Below are 11,585 nucleotides of genomic sequence, written 5' to 3' on the forward strand. Positions count from 1 at the left end.
AAGAAAATTAAAAGTTGGGGGGGGGGGGAGGGAATTACCATGGGATTTTTTTTTATAATCATGGAAAATGCTAATAAAAATTTAAAAAATTTAAAAAAAGAAAATTAAAAGTGACTGAAGATATGGCTTAGTTAAGGCGCTTGCCTGCAGAGCCAAAAGACCCAGGTTCAATTCCCCAGGACCTACAAAAGCCAGATGCACAAGGCGGCACATGCATCTGAAGTAGGTTTGAAGCAGCTGAAGGCCTTGGCATGCCCATTTTCTCTCTCCCTCCCAGTTTCCCTCCCTCCTTCCCCCCTTCAAATAAATAAAATAAAAAATGAATTTTTTTAAGAAAATAAAAAGAAGCTGGGCATGGTGGCGCACACCTTTAATCCTAGCACTCGGGAGGCAGAGGTAGGAGGATTGCCATGAGTTCAAGGCCACCCTGAGATGACAGAGTTAATTCCAGGTCAGCCTGGACCAGAGTGAGACCCTACCTCGAAAAACCAAAAAAAAAAAAAAAAAAAGGAAAGAAAGAAAGAAAAAGAAAATGAAAAGAAACTGGAGAGATGCTTAGCAGTTAAGGTGCTTGCCTACAGAGCCAAAGGACCCAGGTTCCATTCCCTAGGACCCACATAAGCCAAATGCACAAGGTGGTGCACACGTCTGGAGTTCGTTTGTAGCAGCTGCAGGCTCTGGTGCGCCCATTCATTCTCTTTCTCTATCACTCTCCCCTCTCTACCTGCCTCTTTCTTTCTCAAATAAATAAATAAATAAAAATAACGTATTTTAATAAAGAGGCTGGTCAGAAGACCTGAGTCAGCATTTCACTAAGGAAACACACTGCTGCATGTGACTGCACACACTTGCACTGGGAGACTGAGGGAAGAGCTCACAAGCTCCACGTCTGGGCTACACAGTGAGACAGTCTCAAAAAGGTATATACTTAGGCTGGAAAGATGACTTAGTGGTTAAGACGCTTGCCTGCAAAGCCAAAGGACCCAGCTTTGAGTCCCCAGGACCCACATAAGCCAGATGCACAAGGTAGCACATGTGTCTGGAGTTTGTTTGCAGCAGCTGCAGACTGGCGCACCCATTCTCTCTCTCTTTCTCTCTCTCAAATAAATAAAATGACAGTAAAAATAAAGATATACTCATCTTCTCATAGAAACAAGCAAAGATGCTCAATTATCATTGGTCTTTGGGAAAATTAAACTAAAACCAGATGCCACTTCGTAGCACAAAACGGCTGTCGGGGAAAAGCAGACAACAAGCTATCAGAAAGGATGTGGGAACATTTCCTAGCTGCAGTGTAGCCACTTTGGCATGGCAGACAGCTGGCAGTTTCCTACAAAGCTAAACATAAGCTTATCATATGGCACAGCCATTCTCCTACTACTCTTGCTATGAAAGACGAAAACATGTCCACATAAAGACAAACGCACCACTCACAAGAGCCAAAAAGTGGGTGCCCAGCTACCAGTGACCGGGCAAAGGAGGCACACTTTGGCAATCAGCAGAGGCGCTGCCAGCAGCCCGCGCCACAGATGAACTAGGTAAAGCTCACTAGCGCTGCTGCCACTGCTGCGTGACGAGCTGGGTGCAGACTCCCTGTTCCAGCACGGCTGGGAAAGCACCTGAGAGGTTGCCTAGGTTGGGGATGGGCACAAGGGGTACTCTGTGGGGTGACATAAATGCTCTCCCACTGGGTTTCCACAAGGACTGCACCTCTCTGGAAATTCACTAAGTCCTAAACTGCTCACTTCCAGTATGCAAGCACTGCTCAATAAAACTGGGATTTTGCTACCAAAATTGTGCTTTTTTAACCCCCAACCCATCATACTGGCAACAAACTGCACAAATGAGCCTGACTAAGTGCCGGAACACAACCTGAAGCACGGCTCTGCAAAGGGCCACTGAGATGGGGCCCTCCAAAGCCAAGCACCACGCCCCTTCCACGATCCTGTGACAGGCTTCCACACCGGCACTGCTCTCCCTGTTAGGGGTTATAGTTTTGAGGAGTTACAAGCGCATCGTGAGGCCTCCTGCAAATGCCTATGCATCTCCTCATCAGAAGCCCCGCCGGTGACCAAAAGGCTTTGGTTTGGCTGTGCAGTTAAGTGTCCACTGACATGCAGTGAAGAGAATGCCTCAGAACACAGCCAAATATGATCTCTGGGGAACTGCTTACTCTGCTGCTTTATCACATGGACTCAAATGGTCCAGACAGGGGATGGAGAGATAGCTTAGCAGTTAAGGCATTTGTCTGAGAAACCTAAGGACCCAGGTTCAATTCCCCAGTATCCATGTAAGCCACATGCACAAGGTGGCACATGGGTCTGGAGTTCATTTGCACTGGCTAAAGGCCCTGGTATACCCATTCTCTATGTGCCTCTTTCTCTCTCCCTCCCTCACTCTCTCAAATAAATTAACTAATTAAATATATTTTTTTTAAAAGTCCAAAGAACACACTCATGTCAAAAAGCTAAATGTTGCCAGGTGTGGTGGCTCATTGCTATAATCCCAGCACTTGAGAGGCTGAAGTAGGCAGATCACCATGAAACCAAGGCCAGCCTGGGCTACATAGAGAGTTCAGTAAGTGAGCTACAGAGTGAGAGACCCTATTGCCAAAAAAAAAAAAAAAAAAGTTAAATGCATACAGTTTGCCTAAGGACAAGCCACGTGATCTGCAATGTCTACCCAGCTCTTACTATACATAAGGAAAATAACATTATAGCATCAAAAGCTTCTCCCTTATGGACACATGGCAGTTTTCCCTTAGAGAATGCTTACTTATTTAATCTACTCAACAACACATTCAGCACCTACTATGTGCCAAGCACTGCTCAGAGTGGCAGTGAACAAAACACAGCATGTGCCTACCTTGTACCCTAGCCCGGGTGCAGCATGGAGAGAGAACAAGCAAAGACAAGAACTAGTATTTATGTGGGGGAGCTGAGCCAAGACGGTGAAGTGCGGGATTCCAGATACAAGTGGCTGTGGGAGCTGAGCAGGCCCGGGTTCAGTGACATTAGAGCAGACACCAGAAGGCAGGCAGGGAACCATTATTTCCCAAGAAGGCTGGAGAAGAGGGAGGCAGAACCGTGAGAACAAAGACCTAGGACAAGTGTAGTGTAGGTTCCAGGGCTCCAGGCAGCTCTGGAGCATTTCGAATGGTCTTTGAGGATTATTCCTTTCTGTTTGTGGTGATGGGGTGGAGCCCATGGTCTTGCCCATGCTAGGCAAGCACTGACCACTGAGCCCCTGCCCAGGAAGGTGATTCTGGGAAGGTGTTGAGACACTTAGAGCCTAAAGTGAGGACATGTGTGCTGTGACTTCTCTGGAAGGAGGCTATGTAGAAAAAGGGAGGCCACTGCAGGAGTCTCAGGAACAGATGTGGGAGAGCAACAGTAACGATGGGACAGACAGTTAAAGTCTTTACATTTATTTCAAAGATAAATAAAACAGTATTTGCCAGTACATTCAGGTGTAAGAGGAAATTAAGACACGGTCATCCATCTGTAAGTTAAAAACAAGTATTTTGGGGGCTGAGAGATGGCTCAGTGGTTAAAGACACTTGCTCACAAAGCCTGATAGCCTGGGTTTGATTCCCCCAGTACCATGTAAAGCCAGATGCACAAAGTAGTGCATGAATCTGGAATTTATTTGCAGTGGCATGAGGCCTTGGCATGCCTATTCTTTTCTCAAAAATAAATAGAAATGTTTTTCTACTATGCATAGATAGACAATTGATGTTATGAACAGATATAAACAAGATGTGATTATGGTTGGAAGGAGGAAAGGCAAGAAAAGATGGAGGGGAGGCAAAATGAATTGAGAGAAAAAGCAGACACAGAAGCATGTCGGTGACCCTTGACCTGAAGCCTCTTGCCTCCTGGTCTATAAGAAGGGCACAGAGCACAAAGGGTGGGAAAATGAAGCTTGGAGATCAATGTGTGACATCACACTCAAACTAAATCATGTCACTTAATTGTATCAATGAAGACATTGTGTGCCAGCTAAGAACTTTCTTTAAGTAAAATAAAATAAAAAAAAAAAACAACTTTTCCTGCTGGAACTGAGCTGGTAACCTTCTCCATGTAGACCAGCTGACAGAAAGCTGGAAGAAGACATTCTGCATGAAGTTCAATGGGAGAGAGAGAAATCACCAGTGAAGATACTCAATAGTGGACACTGCAAGCCTTATAATTGGCCAGCCAAGCCAAATGAGCCAAGGGGTGCAATAATGGCACGTCTGTCATGGTGGAAACAAACTGCCCTCCAATTGGACTGGAGGCCCACTCCATGGGGGGGGGGAACACATCCCTGATACTGAAAACTTAAAACAGGGGCCATCATGAGCCCTAGGGGTCTAACGTCTGCTGCTGTCTGGCTAAATGTGCTCAGTACTGCAATATCTCTATCACACCTTCCAAGGCTCAGGGTCTATTGCGGAAGAGGTGGCAGAAAGGAAGGGTAGGACTCCTTACAAAGTGCTCCCACCAGACACAAACTTGCCTGGATATCCATGACCTCACATTGCCTATCACTACCTATACAAGACCATCATAATAGGAGGAAAAGATCAAGACATCAAAATAAAAGACTGATTAACAGGGGGAGGGGATATGATGGAGAATGGAATTTCAAAGGGGAAAGTTGGGGGAGGGAGGGCATTACCATGGGATATTGTTTATAATCATGGAAGTTAAAAAAAAAGTGTGTGTGTGTGTGTGTGTGTGTGTGTGTGTGTGTGTGTGCGTGTGCACCAGAATCTTTTGCCATGGCAAATGGAATGCCAGATACTCATGCCACTCCTTGCATCTGGCTTTAGGTCAGTGCCTGGGAAACTGAACCTGAGCTGCCAGGCTTTGCAAGCAAGTGCCTTTAACAGCTGAGCCACCGCCTCAACCCATAACTAACTTTCCTAGTATAAAACCCTACTGCAACTGCTAGGACCTAACACGTAGCAAACTGTGGCCCTGAGGCTTCATACATAGAAAAATGAGGTACCTGAAAAACTCAGTAAGACCAGAGAAAGTTTAAGGGAATATCTTCTCATTAGCTTTATTTATTCTTTTAACCCCACATCAACTTAATGATCTATTTCACAGTTGAGATCCCAAGATCAAGTCTTCAGCAAAAATGACACACTTAGAAAGGCAGGTGAAGCCAGGCCTGGTTGTGCAGTCCTGTAATCCCAGCGACTTTACAGGCTTAGGCAGGACTGTTCCAAGTTCAAGATCAGCATGAACATTTTACTGAGCACCTGTCTCAAAATAAAGAGACAGTTAGATATGTGTAGCTCAGTGGAAAAGCACCTGCCTAGCATATGCAAGGCCCTGGGTTCAAATTCCAACACCACATGACAAAGAAAAGCCAGGTAACCACATGCGGTTGGACGGGCTCCTGCCCCCAATACACTCCACAGTAGATGTCTCTGGGGCAGGCTGGTTTCCTCCCATTTCTCAGTCACTGTTTTGCTACTTGCTACCATCCCGATGTATGCTTCCTAATTTTCAAAAAACACACTTCACAATTGCTTTGCTAGCAATGAAACTGGCTACTTAAACTTCAAATACTTTGCTTCTCAGACTTGGTAGAAAATTACAAATGTTCAGGCTGGGTGTGGTGGCGCACACCTTTAATCCCAGCACTTGGGAGGCAGAGGTAGGAGGATCACCATGAGTTAGAGTTGACCCTGAGAGTGCATAGTGAATTCCAGGTCAGCCTGAGCTGGGCTACAGTGAAACCCTACCTTGAAAAACCAAAAAAGAAAAAAGAAAAGAAAGAAAAAAAATTACAATGTTCAAGTTTATAAACTTTCAGGTATGGAAGAAAACTTAATCTCCATCCAGTTCTGCTTGTTTCTATTGCCTTTTTTCTCCGTCATAGTTTATCACATCAGATCTGGAACCCCAAATACAGAGATGTGGGGAAAGGAAATGGGCAAAAAAGAAAACGCCCTTTAAAAGTAATCCACTCAACAGAGGACCATTATCTTTTAGCTGCTACCTCGCTCCAAGGTGGCCGGCCATATGTGCTATCTTATGACACAGTCAGCAGAGGAAAGCCACAAACCCGTGGGATAACATCAACTGCCTCTGCTACATGAGCCCAAGGGAGAAGCCTGTCTCTCCTAACATGTTCTGAGTCAGAAATCAAAGGTTTTCATTCTAAAACTAAGAATGGACCCTGTGGATGGGGGGGGGGGGGGAAATCTAAGCTAAAACTTAAGATTCAGAACAAATGGGCCTGCTGGGTTTGTTTCAGCTTCACGAGCCATTTCCATGGCTAATAAATTACATGATCAGCACTGAGGTCACTATGACTAGCAGGTGGCTGGCCACCCAAGCCCTCTGTGGTGTGGTTTCACCAACTGTCCAGCCAACACCCGTGCACTTCAGCTAGGGCCTTCAACACCCGTGCACTTCAGCTAGGGCCTTCAGCTCCAGCTAGTCTCGCTCAAGCAGACCCCGGCTGCGGTCGGCCCTCTCCACCACAGCCCACTAGGAAGGAGGTCATGAATCATCTACTTGTGGGTTCAACTAAAAACCAAGGCAAGATAGAAAACAAATCTATTAAAACTTCTAGGTGGCCGGGCGTGGTGGCGCACGTCTTTAATCCCAGCACTCGGGAGGCAGAGGTAGGAGGATCACCATGAGTTTGAGGCCACCCTGAGACTACATAGTAAATTCCAGGTCAGCCTGGGCCAGAGTGCGACCCTACCTCGGGGGGTGGGGGGAACCTTCTAGGTAGGTGTGGAGAGAGAGCTCAACAGTTACAGCACTTGCCTGCAAAACCTAAGGACCTGAGTCCAACTTCCCAGCACCCACATAAGCCAGATGCACAGTGGCACATGCACCTAGAGTTTGTTTGCAGTGGCTGGAGGCCCCGGCATGCCCGTTCTCTTTGTCTGTCTTTCTCAGCTTGCAAATAAATAAATTAATTAATTTAAAAAAACCCTCTAGGTAGCTTCGAAACATGATAAAGTACTTCAGCAAAGTTTTAATCTATTCTATTTCCCCTTAGCTTCTAGTAACTTTCCATCCTTCTCATGCCCACACATCTACCTGCTATTACCATTCATTTTATTTTATTATGTGTGACAGGGGCTGATGTAACCCAGGTTGGATCAAACTCACTATGTAGCCAAGGATGACCCTGAACTTCTGATACCCCTGCCTCTACCTCCCCAGACATGTATCACCATGCCTTTTCGCCCCATGCAGTCCTTGAGATTGAGCACAGGGCTTCAGGCGTGACAGACGAGCACTGTACCCCAGCTCCAGCCCAGAACCACACAGTCCTAAACTTACCTGAACCAACCGCACCCCAGGTACTTCTCAAAAAAGTCTAAGCACTATTCACTTTCACTAAAGTAAAATGTTCTACTTCTCCCCCCCACAAAAGAACAGATAAAGTGGCTCATTAGCACAGTGGGTAGCACGTCAGTCTTATTTTTAAAAACTGATAGACTATATATATGTATGTATGTATGTATGTATGTATGTATGTATGTATGTATAAAATAAGAAGTTTGGGGGCTGGAGAGATGGCTTAGCAATTAAGTGCTTGCCTGTGAAGCCTAAGGACCCCGGTTCGAGGCTCGAGCCCCAGGACCCACGTTAGCCAGATGCACAAGGAGGCGCACGCGTCTGGAGTTCGTTTGTAGTGGCTGGAAGCCCTGGCACGCCCATTCTCATTCTCTCTCTCTCTCTCTGTATCTGCCTCTTTCTGTCTCTGTCACTCTCAAATAAATAAATAAAAATGAACAAAAAATATTTAAAAAAAAAAAAAAGAAGTTTGGGTAGGAGCACCCTGCAGAGGTTGATAATGCCACTCCCAGGCTGTTAGAGGAAAGCCCAGTGCTGGGATGGGGTACCTCCCAATAAGCTGGAATCCAAAACAATAAATAAATGCCCTTGGTTGTCCAACAGAACTCGATGGTAAACACCACATGCTGCAACTGCAGGACATGGAGGAAATCAAGTTGGAAGCCTCCTCCCTGCTAGCTAGCTGTCACGATGCTGGAACGTGTTGTGCAGGCTGCTGGGGGAGAAAATTCACCAACAGCCTCAGCCAGCAGTGGACCCTATAAGCTACACAATCAACCACCCAGCAGCACATGCCTACTGGCACAACAGCCGCATGACTGTCATTGGGGAAACCAACTGCTCTCTGACTGGCTCTGAGGCTGGCTCCAGAGAGGGAATTCATGCCTCGTATTAAAAAACAAACCAAAAGCCCATGGCTGGGAAAGTCCTATAGGCCCTAGGGAGAAGCTACTACTATTGTTTAAGTAAATGGAACTTTTGCCCATTGACTGCCCTCTAAGTATTTGTTTATTCCCAGAGATCAGCGCTGCCCTCACCTCAGTCCAGAGAAGCTTCTTTCTGCAGATGGTGGTGACTACTGGGGAGACCCAAAACTTGTCAAGGTGCTGAGAAGAAGTGACTATGGAGTGGTCAGTGCTAAGCAAGACATCTCTGTCACACCCTCCAAGGCTCAGGGGACATTTCAGAAGAGGAGCAGAAAGAATGTAAAAGCCAGGGGGTGGGGAAGGATGCTTTGGAACACGATCTTCTGGACATGGAACTGCATCATGTTCACAGTCGTACAGCAGCCACAGTTACCTGCCCAAGACATACACAATACTGGGACCATGAATCTTCTGTCAAGGATGATAGAGAGGGGAAAAAAACAGAAGAGAGACTAGTTAGAAAGGAGTTCCATGGGAGAGAGGGACAAAAGAAGGTTTGAGGAGGAGATTATGATTAAAAGACATTATGCTCATGAATGAAAACTGTCAATAAAAAAGTTTTAGCCAGGTGTAGTGGCACACGCCTTTGATCCCAGCACTCAGGAGGCAGAGGTAGGAGGATCACCATGACTTTGAGGCCAGCCTGTGACTACAGAATGAGTTCTAGGTCAGCCTGGAGTAGTGTTCAAATCCTGCCTTGGAAAAAAAGCCAAGGAGGGAAAAAAAAAAAGTTTTTTTTTTAAAAAAAGCTGAGCATGTTGGCACACACCTTAATCTCTGCACTTGGTAAGCGGAAGATGATTGCTATGAGTTCAAGGCCAACCTACACTACAGAGGGAGATCCAAGTCAGCCTGGGCTATAGGGAGAGACCCTGCCTCAAAAAAGGAAAAAAACAAAAGCTGGGTGGCTTGCTACCTACTCAAAAAGATCTGAAATAAGAGCGCTGTTTGGTGGTGCACACTGAAAATTACGAACAATATTGATAAGTATGAAAAGGTAACTAGCCATTCTGACTAGACGTTCCTGTGAAACATACCAGACTGAACGAGGGAACAACACAGAGAAGGAAAGAATGACGTGAAACCAGGGTGAGCAGTGACTAACCCAAGCTCCAGGCCGTACACAGAAAAAGCCTCCCCAAAGCCAAACCCTTCTCTTCTCAAGAGGCTCTCTTACTTTTCTCTGAAACCACTCTCTTTTCTGACACTCCAACAAGTGAAGAGTTTCAGCACACTTTTTAATTCTGCTATTCCAGACCCAGAGACCCAGGAGAAACCCTCTACCAGCAACCCAAACTCCACCAGGCCTTCAGCAAGGCACAGTCCACTGCTGCATGCATGTAAGAAACTAGCATTAAACATGCTCCCAAACACAGACTACCAGGGTAATAACTCCAACCCTGTTGGTTACAGGTGCTGACACACTGCTCTGGAAATATGCGCCCAGGCTGAGTGGCAGGGAATAGTGTCAGATGCATGGATGCCTCTACAAGCCAACAAGATCCACCCAGCCCCCACCGCACACAAAGGCACACAGCGCTTCAGAAGTTGTCAGGATGTGGACACGAAATCCAAACACGACTGGGCACAGTTTCTAAGAAGCAATCAGACAGGGGCTGGGTGTGGCAAGCCCTCCAGAGCAGCTCTGTCATACAGGTCCACTGCACCTGCACGTCCAGTCCACTAAGGCTTTCAGGCAACATGCATTCTGGGAAGAAAAAACAGCTACTGCTGGAGGATGGAAGTCTTCTAACTTTCGGGAGCCACTGTTCACTTCTCTAAGAAAGTCCACCACCTAAAGACCAGGAAACAAGTAACTCTAAACACACAGTTTCTCACAGACCGGACAAGCGGGAGCTGACAAGAACACTGTGGATGGGACATGAAGGGGCACAGAGAGAAGCTCACAGGGGAGCACTGGAGACCTGCCACAGTCTCCTCTGGCCTAGCACCACGTTTGGCAACAACCCGCTTCCTTGCAGGCCCTGTAAGAAAACTTAGAAAAGGGAACCGCATAAAGTCATGAATATACTGAATTCTATCAGCAGTCAAAAATCCTAACACCTGTAGTTCGAAAGACATCTCCGCCAGTCACCAAAACGTCAGCCAACATCTCAACACTTCCCATAAGCTCATTGTGAAATAATAATAACAACAACAACCGGGTGGTGGCACACGCCTCTAATCCCAGCACTTGGGAGGCAGAGGTAGGAGGATCGCCATGAGTTCAAGGCCACCCTGAGACTACAGAGTGAATTCCAGGTCAGCCTGGGCTAGAGTGAGACCCTACCTCAAAAAGCCAAGTGAGTGTGAGTGTGTGTGTTTCAATCGTAAAGTTCTTCTTGAAAATCAGAGATATTGCTGTAACAGATAAGCAGTCCCTTTGTGCGTGCAATCACTGGGAGGAAGAAGAAACTCAAAGAGAAGGTTATCCGGAGCGGGGAAAGGACTGGTTAGCAGCTCCACCGACGGTCGGGCCCGGGGCACCTCTGCAAAGCAACCTGCCCCGAAGGCTACGGGGAAGATTCTCCGGGGCAGGGCACTGGCCGGGTCCCCGTGCGCCTGTGTGAAGAGTTGGAGCCACCTGCGCCCTCGGCTCCTTGCAGCCCGGGGTCAGCGCACGGGACTGCGGTCGGTGCTCGGGCAGGGCCGTCCGGGACGCCCGGGGTCCGGGTCCCGCAGCTTTGACAGGTCGGCACGGGGCCGAGCGCCCGGGGCTGGCTGGACCTGTCAGAACGCGGCGGGATTGGCCTGGAGCCCGGCCCGGGAGAGGTCACCGGGGAGCGAGGGGGGCCGAGGGCCCCGCGGCCGGCCACGCCTCCAGGAAGCGGCGGGACCCGGGCGCGCCGGAGAGCAGAGCCGGCCCTCGACCCCGTCCGGCCCGAGCCGAGCGGAGCCGAGCCGGAGCCAGGCCCGTGCGGCCGCGCCCCCCTCCCCGCGCCCGGCACTCACAGGTGACGATGGGCTTGTTCTCCATGGTGTAGATCACCGGCGGCAGCGGCTCCTCAGGGGCGTCCATGGGCGTCCGGCGTCACCGACCAGGACCCCCGCGCCCCATGGGTCCCCGAGGCTGCGCCGGGGCCAGCCGAGCCCGCGCCTCCACGCCGCCGGCCCCGGGCAGCTCCCCTGCCCCGGCCGCCCAGCCGTCGCCGGCCGCTTCCACTTCCGGCCCCGGCGCTACCGCATGACCACTTCCGGGGCGCGCGGCTTAAAGGGGAGGGCCGCGCCGCCGCCTGCCCTCCGACGCAAGGAAGCGCTGGCGTCTCCCCGCGTCGGCCCGAGCTCCGCGCCCGCGGGAGGCCGGGCGGCGCGCGGTGCTCCATCCCGCTCGCTCGCCCGC

At 48.8% G+C, this 11,585-nt stretch overlaps 1 protein-coding gene across 1 annotated transcript in view; it reads right to left on the bottom strand.

Annotated features, from left to right (window-relative positions):
- Nucleotides 1-11,322, bottom strand: part of Trappc10 (trafficking protein particle complex subunit 10) — an 80,576-nt gene extending 69,254 nt beyond the window's left edge. The window contains exon 1 of the mRNA XM_045149419.1: nt 11,198-11,322. Coding sequence (XP_045005354.1) covers nt 11,198-11,264 — 67 coding nt within the window. The 5' untranslated portion in view covers nt 11,265-11,322. The remainder of the gene's footprint in view (nt 1-11,197) is intronic.
- Nucleotides 11,323-11,585: the final 263 nt, after the last annotated feature.

Source organism: Jaculus jaculus, chromosome 5, assembly GCF_020740685.1.
Source record: "Jaculus jaculus isolate mJacJac1 chromosome 5, mJacJac1.mat.Y.cur, whole genome shotgun sequence".
NCBI classification, from domain to species: Eukaryota; Metazoa; Chordata; class Mammalia; order Rodentia; family Dipodidae; genus Jaculus; species Jaculus jaculus.